This window comes from Mya arenaria, chromosome 10 (assembly GCF_026914265.1).
Source record: "Mya arenaria isolate MELC-2E11 chromosome 10, ASM2691426v1".
Lineage (NCBI taxonomy): Eukaryota > Metazoa > Mollusca > Bivalvia > Myida > Myidae > Mya > Mya arenaria.
Window position 1 is genome coordinate 50,846,161 of NC_069131.1, and position 17,236 is coordinate 50,863,396.

General features: G+C 34.2%; 1 protein-coding gene across 1 annotated transcript; it reads right to left on the reverse strand.

The window, feature by feature from the left end:
• Positions 1–2,748: 2,748 nt before the first annotated feature.
• Positions 2,749–10,448, reverse strand: LOC128206124 (cytidine deaminase-like). Its single transcript, XM_052908391.1, has 5 exons — positions 10,372–10,448; positions 9,445–9,564; positions 8,768–8,879; positions 8,145–8,202; positions 2,749–2,921 (listed from the first exon to the last, which is right to left on the reverse strand). The coding sequence occupies exons 1-5, from the start codon at positions 10,388–10,390 to the stop codon at positions 2,802–2,804; spliced, it is 429 nt and encodes a 142-aa protein (XP_052764351.1). The 5' UTR covers positions 10,391–10,448; the 3' UTR covers positions 2,749–2,801.
• Positions 10,449–17,236: the final 6,788 nt, after the last annotated feature.

Sequence of the window (17,236 nt, forward strand, 5' to 3'; positions counted from 1 at the left end):
AGTGATTAGACACGAGGTGATACCTTTGCAAGGAATTGTTTTTTGAAAAACTCGCATAAAATCGATATCGTTGTGTACAACGCATTGAATATTACTTACTGATGTATGCCATTGTTTATGACACATGTATCATTGTAGTTTTCTAGGTTTGTCTACCACGTATGTGATAGTTATGTTATAGTTAATAACATTGTCGTATTTTTGATATAGAATGAATATGTGATAGTTATAGGTTATTTAACATTCTTGTGTACAATACGGATATGTATTTGGACGAGTACACAGCCGCTAGGCGAGTCCAATATGACTTTCCACGCTGTGTACGAGTAATCATAATAAAAATCTGTCCAAGCTGTGTACGAATTCTACTACTACTACCACCACCAACTCCACCACCTCCACCACCACCACTACTACTACTTACTACGACCACCACTACTACTACTAAACTAGTAATAATAATAATAATAATAATAATAATAATAATAATAATAATAATAATAATAATAATAATAATAATAATAATAATAATAATAATAATAATACATTACAGAATATGTTTGAGATAATATTTATAGGTATAGAATAAAAAGGTCATTTAAGATTGTTCTTTACAATACCGACTATATTTGTACTCATACACAGTTTGGAAAGTTATATTGGCCTAGCGGCTCGTCCAATATGACTTTCCAAGCTGTGTTCTCATTAAAATATATATCCGTTTTGTACAGAACAATGTTAAATCACCTATATAATTATTGCCATATTTTTATATAGAATTTTGCGATTATTTATACTCATTCCCATCATTGCTCCCTGGATTTACTGATGTACATTGAATTTAACAGACATTGGATTCGCCTCATTCCAATAGGAATGTTTTTGTTCCTTTAGTTGCTATAGTTCTGTTCATATGTATTTACTTTTTGCTCATGTATTTTTGCCAATGTTCATAATAATGTTGTATGTTTTTAACATAGCACACCGTCCTGTCCTTCCGTCTGTCCTTACGTAACTTTGTCACAATCAATCGGATATCAATTAAACATCGCAGCATTATAAGGCCTAAAAATATGATTTGGGTAGGATTTGGGTATCCTTTTCCAAAGCAGATAGGGTAGGTAGGTTCTCTTTGTTTTGGTTTTTATAAGTCTTTATATAAGACTTTTATTTTCATCATTGGGGGATGGTGTTGTAAAAGTAATATTCTGTATAACGCGTTAAGAGTTTTAAACTACATATTAAAACTCGATTCTTTTTTTTTCTTTTTTTTTTTTTGCACCAACTGTCTTTAAAAACGGTAGGGTCGGCGCCTATTTCCTAGATAGGGTCGGGTAACCCGAATCAAATTGAATGAATTTAAGGCCTAGGTAGACATGAGCATGTGAGAGTCTCTCAAAATCAATTCCCGTTCAATGGTCAAGGTCGCACATTTAAGTTGACAATGCAGCTGGATATGAATTAAAAAAAAACATGTGATGAAGCTTTATTTTTGGTCCTTGTTAGGCGACTATAAATTGATGGCTAGATTTACATCCCGCCGACCTCCTTTTCCCCCGGCTCTTAAATTGTATTGACTCGAATAAAATGTTGAAATAGGGTCTGTATTTGCGTATCGGTCCGGTACTGTCCGGTACGGTCCGGGAATGTCCGGTACGGTCCGGGAATGTCCGGTACTGTCCGTGAACGGCGTTCATTCATACTAACGGCGTCGATGTATACCATTCACATGTAAAACAGGAGAATGGTTACGATTGTATTCGTGGTTCGTCATGAATACATGTATATTGTTCCTTATGCAATAAGAAAGAGCATGACCACACATTCAACGTAGAAACTCATCTAAGAAGAAATAAATGTTACCACCCACTCTTATTTGAAAATTATTGGATGAAACTATAGCAATTATTTTATAGTGGCGGTAACGAGAAAGTTTTTTTTAATCTTCATCGTCAAAGAACATATAAAGGTGTGTAAAACATAGCATATACGCTTAAGGTCACATTTTGTATACAATTGTTCAACAGCATTATCTTAATAGCAATCGTTTGCTATGCAGTTGAGTAATTACGGTATTAAGATAATTTTGTCTCGAAGTTTACATTATAGACAAATGGCTATATCAGTCTGACAATGCCCAATCGCAGTCACTTGTCACGTTACTATGTGAGCTCTTGTTTCATGTAAGTTATTTATGTATTTTTTCCCCGATCTACACATTATTAATACATTATGCTCATGTGTATTCCTTGTTGTACAGATTGTTATTATTTTGCATTTTTTTATTTCATTGTCGCCTTGTGCTCAAATATAAGGTGTAAAAATAAGTTTGTTTCAGGTTTACCGACCTACCCTGTGTTCAAACCTTAGATTTTATTGCCTCTTTTTTATCTTTCAAAAGTTACAAATGAAGTGGTTTAACAATACTAGTGGTGTTAAAACTGGCTGTAAATGTGTTCAAATGCATATAATTTATGTTTTTTGGTGGTAACAGCAAAATCTCAAGAATCCAGTTCCGTAATAAAATTAAACTGAAATTTTAATTTGGGGGGGAAGGGGGGGGGGTTAGGGTGCATGAAACCTGAAAATAATACCAAACATATTTTATATAAACCTAAGTTCACGATTGCAACCAACTAATCTTATTGTCTTTGTAAGTTTAATAAAGTATATAAGAGAGTTAGGCGTAGAAAATTTTTAACTATATAATTGCATGTATTATTTGCAATTTTTAGCAAAATAAACAAATCGATTTTGGTCAGTTTATTTTCAATACATCTACATTTAACCATGCATTCCGACTAAATTCGTTCCTCTTCGAGGCTTTTCGGTGTAAACGCCATTGGAAGGAGGTCTCGTATTAGGACCTTTTTGTACGTCATATCCGGTTTTGTAAGGTATAACTCAATGTCAAGGCCAAACTGAAAGGAAATAAACAGAATGTTAGAATTATAACCTAACTAATGATTCCCTATCTGAAATTCCATTGTCTGATAATGTAGGTTTTATTTTAAGCAGTTTAAGGCTAGAATTTGTAAGAGACCTGTATATTATGGACTCAGTATGTAACAACACTCTGTATACTAGCAGGAGTAATACAATTTGATACACTGTTTTCTTTATTCAGGGCTGTCAATCGTGTGATGTTTGTTTTGGTAAAGTAAAAAAACGCACACACAAAACCTGGATTTGAATCCAAGTCCAGTTTCATGATTATGTTCGCTTGTATTTCACCTCTGACATGGCGGCATTAACTCGCTGATCATTCATTTATGAAATACAACACACCACTTAGGGTCACATGACAATATAAGGACCGGCCAGTAAGCCCCCGAAGGTGTATATGGACCGTTGGGTTAGCAAAAAGCAAGTCACACTTTACAGTTGTATTACTTCAGTGGTCCATATTACATTTTGGCGAGGCTCGGATCGGCCAAAAATATGATATGGAACACTGACGTCATAAAACTGGATTTTTATCAAAATACATTGATATACGGACCGATCGACTTCATATATACGAAGAAGGGACACATTTATGTAAGGTATAATATTTTTAAGTACATGTTGCAACGGTGTGCAAAGACGGGTTGATGATTATGGTGATTGGTTTAGATTTAGTTTAATAGTTTAGCTGAGTGTTTGTTACAATAAAACACAGCCTCGCTTTAATTAAGTGAATAAACTAATCAACTGAACACCTATATTTTAGGAACGGAAGCTGGCCGGTATCTATGCACTACGTGTGGAAAGGGCTTCCGGAGCAGATCTGGATTCCACGTGCACCGACGCCGCCATAAAAACGACGCTCAGTACGGGTGTTGTGGAAAGTCATTTTACACTGTCGCCGACTTCACACGTCATAGGTTGTACATACTTTTCAATACATCATCGTTTATAAGCTTGTCTGTCATTTTTCAAAGCATGTATTGTGAAAGCCTTAACGACGTCAGTGACGGCGTCTTTTTGTATTGCCAAAAACTTTATAATATTGACCGCCGTATAAAAAACTGTTCAAATTAATAAAATTCAATGGTAGACCATTTGCCAGAAACGATACACGCAGGTGCTCAATAATATCTATTATTGTGATAATATGAAGCGAAGAAAACCTACAACTAGTATATTTCTATATAAAATCGCCTTGCCCTATTATCATGAAAATCGTCATTTATTTTTCAATGTCAATCTCAACTCATAGTTTGATTCAAAAGAGTGTATGTTAACCCTTTTTAAAAAATATATTTAATATATTAATATTTTTAAAGAATGTTTTTATTCAAATCTTGTGTCAATATTTCAACGAAAGCTCATGCTAGAGCTAGATGTACTTAGAGTTATTGCTAAAAGAAACTGTAAGTTGTATTCAATAACCGTTTTTGTTGTTGTAGAATACTTCTTATTTTAAATCGTGTCCAAAGTTTCATTCAACATATTCTATGAAAGGATGCAATTTAAAAAAAAAGAAGAAGATTTGAAAAAAAAAGTTATGTGTTAAAATGAGTTCAGATGCAGATTACTTAAAGATGCACTATGACTCCCAAATAAGATTGAACACATTGAATACAATTGTTTTAATATACCAAAAAGGATGGACAGATGTCGAAAACAGTTATGCTTATGAATGATAACGAGTTAAATACAAAAGAAAGGTGCAGAAAACACGGTATTGCTACCTTAAAAAACCATAGCATATCGCAGTAAATCTTTTAGCATTCACCAATCATTTAATATTTTTGTGGTTTTCATCTATTAAATACACGGTTATATTATTGTTAATAGTTATTAAAATATTCCATAAATGCATTATTTAGTAAGAAGGTAAAGGTTTATCACTCAAAAATTATGTTTGTTTTACATGTGTATGAAATGATTTTGAATAAGAGTGTCACTTTAAGTATATGCGTGATATTGCCGTTTTGATTGGGACCAGGCCCCAATTTCTCGAAACTTCTTAAGCTTTACAGGCTTAAGTCGCTTATTTCAATAAGCCAAAATACATACTGAAAATGTTTTTTTGGTAAATGAAAAATGGTTTATTCTGATAATCATACAGATTATTCCTACATAATTTCTAAAAATTCTTGAAGAAGTAAATATAACACATTTTATAGAATAACAAAAATAGTGAGATTAGCTTAATCCTGTTATAAAGGACTTAAGAAGTTTTGAGAAATTGGGGCCAGGAGTCTACTTGAACCATGATAAGCCTAACGGGCTTAAGTCGCTTATTTCAATTAGCCTAAATACATACTAATAATGGATTTTGATAAATGAAAAATGGTTTCTTCTAATTAGCATACAGAATTTTTTTATATAATTTATAAAAACTCTAAAATAAGTCAATATAACGCATATTATAGCACAGCAAAAATAGTGAGTTTGCTTAATCCTGTTATAGAAAAAAATCAAAAATACATGTTTAAATTTGATTTTGATATATGAAAAATGGTTTAATGATTATTCTAATAAGTCTGAAAAAACTGTTACAGAAGTAACCATTGAGTAAATTAATGAAATGCAAACATTAGCTTTTTCATATTATAAGGGACTAAAGGAGTTTCGAGGTATTGGGGCCAGTATTTCTATAACTACTGACTACAAAATTATCAATAAGATGCATATATTACGCACATTTTAATCTTGATCTTATAATGGCTCTAATCTTGTTGGACTCAATCAACCAAATCCCTTTTTAACCTCGGATGTTATGGGTTAATGAGATTATACCAGAGAAAAATGTCCAATATACCGCGGACCATATTTAGCATAGGACTCAAAACAGCATGATCTTATTCTTTGTCTTGTGTTGACAAAGCGTTCCGCTGAGGAAGTTACCTTAACTATCGTTCCAAGTTATTCAAATGGAACTTGGTAGAATTGTTGTCAGACAGAATATCTAGTAACAGATGTCATCGTGATACTTTTTTGTCTTTTGACTACGTACTGCGCAGAGGTAGTTTTCACACCAGTGGTAGCTCGAGATCCTTTTGTTTGTTTATATAAAAAATATATAAACAGTTGGAACTCGCTATGTCGAACTCTGTTATCTCGATGTTATGTTTATGTCGAACTTTATTCGTTTTTTTCTGTTTAGATATTCACTCTATCGGTGATATCGAATGTTTTTTATCTCGAAGTATTTCCAGAGGTTCCAACGACTTCGACATAGCGAGTTTTGACTGTACCTTCAATATGTTCACAGGTGCAACCACCATGGTGAGATAAAGCAATTTGAGTGTGACCAATGTGACTCCACCTTTGTGACAGACTGGGAGTTGAGGAAGCATGTGCGCAATACGCATGCGCAGCGTGAGCTACAGTGTGACATTTGTGGCCAGGGGTTTACCGACTCCAGCAGTCTTCGGGATCACCAAGACTCGCACATGGGACTTAAGGGTCATATCTGCGACTGCGGGAAAGCCTACACCTTTGCCTCTGGCTTATCTAGGCACAAGAGAAAATGCACGAAATTATGTGTTTAAACTTCCTAACGAATTCTCTCATTTTACGCTGGGAGATTTATGAAAACAGCAACAGAAATAACAGGAAAACATGTTGTTTTTCAAACAAATTTACAAATTCAGGTATTGAACATTTATTGAACACATGCAAGAACAATTTACTGCAAGTTAGGTATGACTGTAATTTTGATGAAGTACAAGTGTTCTTATTCTTTGATTGTGAGAAATGATATTAACGATATTGGGTGCCCATGATATCCATTGTTTAAATGTAATATAAATTAATTGTAGTTTTTAAGTAATAGTTAAGTGACATGAATGAAAAAAAATCTCATTGATTAAGAATGGGCGGAGTGAGTTTTTCGAACGAGCTCTTTTTAACCATTAAGATTTAATTGGCTTACACATTTTCTCCATAAAATCTGACATAGGAATTGTGTATCGGATGAGTGGCAGTGGACGGACCATGAAACAACCGGGAAAGTTGAAATTCTTAATGATAAATCATTTTACTAAATGATTGCTTAACTGCAATTTCATTGGCTTTAAATGTATGTTGTATTATAAATCTGTTAAAAGACATATCCGTTTCTTCCTACGAATCAGTTATTTGATTGGATATACAGAATTCAGCTTCAAAGGCATTATTTCTGAGCAATTTTAAAGGTGCTCGCTCATGTTTTTGGAACAAAAAATAGTTTACTCGATAATGCATCTGAAAACACTTAATTTATTATTATTTTACTCTATGATATCGAATTGAAACATACAGTGTAGTATTAGTATTGTAATTTGGTTTTAGTGTGGTGCGAATCACGCCGGTAAAGTCAAGAACAAATCAGAAAACATACGCCTACAAGGCCAACAGGACTTTTAAAAGTAGTAGATATTTTGACCCCTTAACAATACATTGATAACATCACATGATAATGTCAATCAACCAATCACGCAACATCAAAACATTAATGAATTGATTATAAGCGTTGTTAACGCTAATAGAGATTGTGATTTTCAAGACAAAATTGGGACAAAATCAACATTTGCTAAAAGGGTTCCAGCTTTTGGTATCTTAGTTTTAACAATCCTAATGATATACCACACTCTATTTCGTCATACAAAAAACTGTGAAAAAAGTGGAATCTACTGCAGCGTAGTTAAATGTAAGGTCTTATGACATTGTTAACCGTCCATATACATCCGGGGTTGTTTTTTCTATCCATTTTTAAAACGAGTACTATTTGCCGAGTTTTGCTTAAATTGGAGTCTGGAACTATTGGGCTTAATAATTCCTTCGGGCGGGGAATACCAATTCTCGAACGGGCTTGTTAGCTTTGCTTGGTATTTATAAACGCTTTAAAAACTCATTGTTCAAACAAAAAGTATTAAAAAGAGGTTGATGCATGTTTTGTTTTTAATTTAATGCATTATTATATTTAACTTATTTGATTTTTATGATAGAAACAAAACAAAAACATTTGTGTAGAGATAAAAAAATATTAGCTTTTAGGTGTGTTTTTCTTCTTCAAAATATAGCAAATATTTATAATCTGTAAACAAATCATGCGTTATTCTTTTGAACATGCGTTTGACATCAAAATGCATTACATTAAAAAAAAATAACAATAAAGAAATTGTTTCCATCAAGCAATATTGTGCCCTATTACATACATAATAACATACCTCTGCAAATACCTGTCGACAAACGCCGCATGGACCTTTAAAATCTCCTTTGATGTCGCTGAAAAAGTAAACATATTTAATGAATAATATCTTTCTGCGACTGTTCCTTTTGATTGAAATTTGGGACCATATACTCATTTGATAGTGGCATATTCATTTAAGCGAATGATCTTTGGAACAGAAGCTCAATGACAATAATGATGCAAAACGGTCATGGTCATTTTATGTTATATATTTTGAAACATGAAAAATGTCCAAACACGTGTTTAACATGGTTTGTATGTAAGAACTAACCGCTAGAACAGTTTGGAAAGAGAACATTTAAGTGTGGAAAAAACTTAACGGATTGGATTGAAACACTTCTCTGGTCGTTTCAATTTGCAAAGAGAACATTGAAGAGAAATCCTATTCTTAATACATTCTGCATCACGTCAGGGGTATTCACTAACCACCTCATATTTAACTTAATTGTAATATAATAATCTTAGTGTTTCGAATGGACAGTAAAGCAGTTGGCCAACCGACTGAATGAAATCAATGAGTACTGTCCAAGTATAAGGATAATAACTGTTTTGAATACGACCCCAGTGCGATCGTTCTTTAGTCAGATTTGAAAATCATACCAGGAAACTGCCGCGGCCTTTATGTCTTGTTTCCCAGCCGTGACTGCATTCATGACTGCTACTCGCTCTGCACACACCGTAAGACCATAAGAGGCATTCTCAACGTTCACTCCTGAAATATTGGTCTGTAGAACATTATTACAACCTTTTTAATGGATTTAGACAACATGGACGAATATGTTGTGTACTCCACATTTAGCGCTCCGCAAGGGCATGTCAGGCGAAAACAGAAATGGTTTTGTTAGGGTTACAACTTTTTCAAAAACGGGTGGGGTAGGTATGAAAAGATATCATCAAGAACCTGCAAGACATGTTGATTGTGTTGTCTGGAACATTTTGACACAAAATATATTTTTATTGCTGACAGCCGGTCATTTAAGATAACTCACAATAGAACAGATCTCAATTGGACACTTTCGAAGAATTCATTTTTCTTCAAGCGCTAGTAACGCTTTTAGCCATAAAATATTAATTTTCGAACGTAATTATGAAAAACTGCGACTTGATCATTTATCACCTGTCTTGTATCACTGGTTTCCAGATATTAACGCGAAAATTGGTTCATTCCAAGACAACAAAAATTGTCAAAACAGTCAATATTTGAAAGTGCAGCTTTAAGCGACATTTTTGACAACTTGTGTGAAGTATTTCTTTTAAAAATTAAACATCGCAATTACCTGTATATATTGATCCATCAGCTGTAAGAACAGCACAGCCAACCCGGAAGTTGCTATAAGGACAGTATGCTTTTGCTTTGACGTCGACAGCCTCCTTTACTAGTGTCTGTAGTTTGCTGTCTGTAAAATTCGCTAATTATGTAAACGTACTTTATTTTTTTTCAAACTGTAGTATGTACTATAAGAATAAACAAAGTAGCTTGGAAAATTCTTCAACCTTGATCAACTCCATTAACGCCATTTTCAAAAGAATCTGACAATTTATTGTCAGGAACGAATTGCATATTCATTGAACTGTGTATGAGTTAAATAAAAAAGGAAGCCAGAACATTTTTGTTACTGTTACTGTCATTTTTGCTTTGCCCTGATAACACAATAACATCATCCATTTTAAGGGTTTTGAAAAAAGTTGCATCTTTAAAAACACATTTATTCAACAAAACAATGGAAAACAATTAAAACATGAATTTTGAAAATCCGTATCTAAAGATTATATTTTTTGTTTCCGTCTACTTGTGCACATACAATATTTAAGAAGTCTCATGGAAACACAACGGTGTAAATATGTTACTGTTTCACTCAATAATATTTAACAAAAATTATTTTATGGTGCCCACTTTTAATCTCAAAGCTATATGTTAGTTTACCCTTCATCCATCGCAAGTTCCACAAAGCCTATGACTGTGTAACTTTGACCTCGGGCAAAACATAACACATCAAGTAAGGAAAGAGCAGACATAGCCAATTCCGACGATTATACATGAAGGTGTCATGTTTGTAAACATGACATCGCCAATCCGAACACAGTTGTATAGAATGTGTTAAATACACGGACGTGTCAAAAAACGCAACAAGATAAGCAATCCTTTTTCCATATCATCTGTCTTTTACTCCGAAATCACCAATATTAAATTTACAAGATCTTACCTAGGGAAGAAACATCCATATTTAATGCACACCTTAGCACATGTTTAACACAGTATAGCGAATATGGTGACCCCAAGTGATACAGATAACGCAAGCTTGTATACACATCCGATTAAAGCTGTCATGATAACGTTTTTGACAGTGATGGCGAGTATCATGATATGCGCCTTTGTTTACACTATAAGTTATAGTTTAAACATAAGAACAAGAAGAATGGATCGCATTGTTATGTTAAACAAATACCACTACATGCCAAAATACCTCGAAACATCTTAATCGTAACAGGTTTACGTATTTTATTTCATTTAGCCAAATCATACTATGCTGCAACTTAATTTTACACAACATGAAATAAGCGTCTCACCAAATTAAGTAGAAATGCATGACCCTAAGCTCGAAAAGGAATAAGGCTACAAACAACCAATTTTCAAAGTTTTTCTTCATAGTATATCCTTAAACTACCTTCTTTTAAAAAGTATCAACATATTGTAAAAGGAGGAAACTACATATTCTTTGTCATTGAAAACAAAACTAGCGAGCTTAGCTTGATCCTGTTATAGAACGGGGTAGGAATGTTCTAAAAATGGGGCCGGATGATACCAACCAGTTGGTAGTAGGGGATTTAGATTTTGTCTTGTTTTATGGTTTATCAGTTAAAACAATGCAACACCACAAACAGTTATTTCAGAACATTATAATAGCAGTGTGTGTATTCCACGTGATAAATTACGTCATAAATGCTACTTCGGAGGGCACCATTATAATAAAGACTTAAATCAAAGATAACTTTTCTTTTACTTCACCATTTTTTTTAAAAAAGGGCAGTCTATGCCGCTTAAAGATAAGGTGATTAGAGTCATCAAACACTTCGACAAACTTGTTTCCCAAATAATGTTTTGACAGTGCTCCGTCAGACGGTCGTATTGTGAAAAGGTTTGTCGAAGTGTTTTAAGAAACTAAAATCTCAATCAAACTGTGGTAAAAGACCGAAGGCGGGGCTCCGTAAGCGGCGTAGACTGTGCTATGCTTCATTTAAAATGGTAAAGAAATATCAAAGTTATCTTTGTTTAAAGTCATGATCCGAAGCAGTATATTGCCTTCCGACGTAGCATTTATGACGCAATTTATCGCGTGGTATACACACACTGATCAGGTCTACATGAATTATTTCTCAAACTGTAGTATGTACTATAAGAATAAACAAAGTAGCTTGGTTGTTTTACCATGGTCATTTAAGTTTTTTGATATTTGAAAGACGGTTTGCATTGAAATTCATTTGACAACATATATAAAAAGCACACATGAATAGGCAAAAATAATCAGGTATGATTGTGACTCGAAATTTCTAATAAGTCAGGAATGGAAATGTCACTTCTAATACATTAAAATAAATACAATTTCTTAGCTCAAACCCTGTATTAGTCCACCTACCAACATCTTTATTTAAATAATATGATGGTAATCGCAGCTATTTAAAACAATAAAAAAATCTGCACATTAAGGTAAGATTGAATTTCAAAATCGAATATGTTTCTGTAAAATAAAGCTCTTATTGATTCAAATAATTTTCTGTCAATTAATTGACTGGAAATCAAAGCGTCCGGAGTTTTCAGCAGCTCATTTATATCTACTGATTAAATAGTCCGTCTAACTCGTCGTTCAGCCAATTACAGTGTGACCTGCCGCCACTGGAACCACATGACTTAAACAAGCTCTTACAAGATGTCAAAGCACAGAGATTAAAGTACACAGAAACGAAACATCTATATAGTTTATTTCATTACCCTGGATGGCAGATTCAGAGATGCAGCAACGGGTTTTTTACCAATAAATGTTGGAAAGCCAGCTCAGTTTGGAACGAAACCATGCAACATTTCATCGCTAAGGTAAGTGCGAAAGTATAACCCAAATTTAATTTACGACATCATCATTGCTGCTACCCGATAGTAATAAGAATGTAACAATACGTTTGTAAGCATGACGATGACGATTATGTTTTTCATTCTTATTATAATCAGTATTAGTTATTATCATATTATAATAATGTACTGGATCGCAAAGATCAGAGAGTATGTGCGGCTTCCGGGGCAGTTAGCGCCATTGGTAGAGCGTCTGACTTGCAAGCAGTGGTCCCGTGTACGATTGCTGGACCGGCACATCGAAATACTTCCTATTAGGTAATAAAAAACAGCAAAACACAAGCAATTACCAACTCAATATATGTATTGCATCATAAATACACAACATAGATATACAGTGATTAAAGCTTTACAAAAAACACTTTGATCGTACCGACTGTTTTGACGGCTGTTTTTAGTTGAATTATAACTCATATGATTGAATCCCATCTTTAAGGAAATTGCACACTGGTGAGCAAAGGTTTACACACATAAAGAACAAAGATAGTTCATTCCAAAAGGGAGATCCTCCTTCTTTGACGGTTGATGGAAGATGAACCACTGTTAACGTCCGTAACTTGCTAAAACACCGTTGAAACTAATGATGGTATCGCGCCTGATCGTAGCAGTATTTTTGGGAACGCCATTGTTTGGATAACTGCCTGCTCTTATCCCTAATCGGGTCTTGTCGACATCAGTCGGTGTCGCATCGGTGTTTATCGGACAGACACTGTGCTGTGTATGATAGCATTAGAACCACCAAAAGTTATGTCATTCTCTGCGAAGACATCGTGCTATTTCCGTGATTAATAGTTGCTGCAATTAAATTGTTCTGGTCAAACACATAATTGTGACGAATACATGTTTGGCTTAGCCCATAAAAGAATGATAGCATTCATAACTTTTAAAAATGGCAAGAACGTCATTCAACATTTAAGTATAATTTATTCACAAATCTAGCATTTGTCCACTTTAATTGGCATTGGTAGAATCGCTTTAAAATATGTTTTAATTAAAAGCATACCTCACATAGTATATAAGGAAAACTACTTACATATTAATTATATCCTCCTTAAAACACACTCTCTCTGTCTGTGGCTAACATATAACTAAACACTGTTTGTGATTTAAACGATAACAAATTAAATATAAATATGTTTTTGTTTCACCATATGGTGTTGCTATTGATGTTTCAAACCGAGGAATTTCCGTTAGTTATAATTTATGCATGAGTTATGTTTTACTGAAAGGACGTTCATCTTATAATGATCAATATAAGATATATTTTCAAAATAAATCATAAATATATTAAATATCTATATCTGCACCTCAAATGTCTGAATTTGAGTTAACATGCTGAGTGAAAGTTTGGTCTTGTAATGTTACGTGTCCGATTGTCTTTGCGTAAGGCATTGTGATATTACGTGTATATCTTTCGTTGGGTGTCTTTTAGGCTTTGTGATTGTATGTGCTCATTTTCCGTTGAATTTCTGTAAGGCCCTGTGATGTAATGTGTCTGTCTTCAATTTAGTGTCAGTTAGGCATTGTAATGTTATGTGTCCGTAATGAAATTCGTATCAGTGAGGCATTGTAATGTTATGTGTCCGTAATGCAATGTGTATCTATAAGGCATTGTAATGTTATGACCCGCAATCCATTGCGTGTCAGTTAGACATATGTTATGCTCCGTAATGCAATGCGTGTCAGTAATGCATTGTAATGTTATGTGTCCGTATTCCAATACGTGTCAATAAGGCATTGTAATGTTACGTTCCGTAATCCAATGCGAGTCAGTCAGGCATTGTAATGTTATGTGTCCGTAATCCAATGTGTGTCAATAAGGCTTTGTAATGTTATGAACAGCAATTCAGTGCGTGTCAGTTAGGCATTGTAATGGTATGTGTCCATATGCCATTGAGTGTCAGTTAGACATTGTACTGTTTTTTTATCCGTATTCCATTGAGATTCAGTAAGGCGTTGTAATGTTATGTGTCCGTATTCCATTCAGTGTCAGTTAGGCATTGTAATGCTATGTGTCCGTATTCCATTTAGTGTCAGTAAGGCATTGTATATATGTTATGTGTCCTTATTACACTGGATGTCAGTTTGGCATTGGAATGTTATGTGTCCGTTTTGTGTTAAGTGTCAATTAGGCCTTGTTATGTTATATATCCCCATGTCATTGAGTATCAGTTAGGTATTGTAATGCTATATGTCCGTATTATGTTGAGTGTCAATCCAAACTATAAACAATATAACATTTTTTGTTATCATATTTGTTAAGACAAAAGTATACAGTACTAAGAATGAACCAGAATGTTTATGCTGATGCTCTCTTTTGTGTATTATTGGCAATGGTATGGTGAAAACACAGCAATTATTAAGAAACGTTGTAAAGTGAATGTTAAAATAAGATTATTTGTATTTCTTGACCAGTTGCTCATTGATATGTAGTACGCGAGTAAGTAAAAAGTAACGTAACACTGAGGAGACTAAAAAATGTAAGTGAAATGTTCTGATGGAATTGAAATATTATTTCTTGACATTTGGACTATAGCATTTGAATTTGTTTGCCGGTCTTTGAGGTTTAATAGGACTTTAAACCTCATACATAGACAATATTAACAAGAACCAAATATTTGTTTTTAGTATGAAAGTTATTGCCTTTGCCTTTTTGAAATACTTAATTGTGTCTGAAGTATTACCTTTCCAGCATTTGTATCAAACAGTTACGTTTAATTGTACTTATTTCTACGGGGGAAATGGCAGTATATGACTGCTATTTGTCCAATTAGCACTTCTCTTCCAAATGGTTGGTTTCAGCTCGTTTGATTTCAAAATCACTTGACACAAATCCATTTAACATTGAACTGAAGTGTTGATGAGCCACAACCAATATAATAAATGAAAAGTAATATTTGTCAAGTTGCGCTTCCTTTTTCCAAATGTGTAACCCCTGTCAAGGGGCATACATTATTTCTAATGATAGTCTTGTTTCTTTTGTTTAAAATATTACAGTGCAAAGAATGCACGTTCAGAACAATTGTGCGTGTGTTTAATATATTGGAGAGTGACCAACATGAAGATAAATTTGAAATCTGGATTGTAGTTGAAACATTTGCGGTTTTCTGTGATTTAAGAATGTGTTTGCAAAAGACGTGTCAATTCATTTTTGTGTCGCCTGAAAAGACGACATATAGGGGTTACTTTTGTCGGCGGCGGCGGCGGCGGCGGCGGCGTCCGCGTCCCATTTTCGCTTGTCCGGGGTATATCTCCTAAACTATTAGTGGTATCAACTTGAAACTTCATATGTACATAGATCTAATTGAGGGAAAATGCAGTGCACAAGAACTGTTACTCTTGCTTCCATATTTTTAGAGTTATTGCCCTTTGTTATTTTTCATGCATAAAGTTTTGTCCGGGGCATATCTTAAAGAATATAAGAGATATCAACTTGAAACTTCATAGCTAGATAGATCTCATTGAGGGCAAGTGCAGTGCACAATAACAGTAACTCTTGCTTTCTTAGTTTTAAAGTTATTGCCCTTTGTTAATTTTCATGCATAAAGTTTTGTCTGTGGCATATCTTGAAGAATATAAGAGGTATCAACTTGAAACTTCATAGCTTGATATATCTCATTGAGGGCAAGTGCAGTGCACAATAACAGTAACTCTTGCTTTCTTAGTTTTAAAGTTATTACCCTTTGTTAATTTTCATGCTTAAAGTTTTGTCCGTGGCATATCTTGAAGAATATAAGAGGTATCAACTTGAAACTTCATAGCTAGATAGAGCTCATTGAGGGCAAGTGCAGTGCACAAGAACCGTTACTCTTGCTGCCATATTTTTAGAGTTATTGCCCTTTGTTAATTTTCTTGCTTAAGTTTTGTCCGTGGCATATTTCGTAAAATATAGGAGGTTTCAACCTGAAACTTATTCCGTAGGTATATCTGATTGAGGGTTCAAATGCCACCTACACTTGAAAGTTAAATGGCAACATCATTGTCTATAAATGAATAAAATGCCAATCTAACAGCTATAATGTCGACAGTAAATAATTCGTCAGGCGACACATCCGACTCGCGGAGTTCTAGTTATAATATGAATTAAGTTTAGCTTTATGTTACCGGAACAAACAAAATTGCTTAAACTGAGTTTGCTTAAAGTTGGATTATCAGGTTGATAATTTACGAAACAGATAAAATGTTGTGAACTGTGTTTTTTTTTATTCCTCAGTAAAATTTATGTTCAGAAATGACGACTTTGGAAAATTATTTCAACCCAATCAGGATACCGTTAACAAAGTAGTTAATGTGATACGAATAGTGTGTTATATATAATTGTTGACACCAGAAAGGAAAACAAGCGGGATTTTAAGCGCCCGGAGTTTTCATCAACTAATATATCTAATGATTTAATATTTCGGACTATCCAACTCGTTCAACTCGTTGTTCAGGACAATCCAGGTTGACTTTGCGCCACTAAAACAATATGACTTAAGCAAGCTCGTACAAGACGGTCTGTCAAAGCAGAGAGAAGATAAACTATATAGTTTATGTTATTGCACACAATGGCAGATTCAGAGATGCAGCAACGAGTTTTGTCCTAATGTTTTTGAAAGCCAGCTGAGTTTGGAACGAAACCATGTAAAATTTCATTGCTAAGGTAAGTGCGAAAATATAACCCAAATTAAATTTACGACATCATTGCTTCGACCCGACAGTAATAACGATGCATCAGTGCGCATGACAATGGCGATAATACGTTTCATGATTATCAATATCAGTATGATATTATAATAAAGAACTGAGTCACACAGTTCAGAGATTATATACGGTATCCGGGGCAGTTAGCGCCATTGGTAGAGCGTCCGACTTGCAAGCAGTGGTCCCGTGTTCGTTTGCCGGACTGGCACCACATATTAGAATATAGAACCCCCCCCCCAAAAAAAAAAAAAAACAAGCAAATC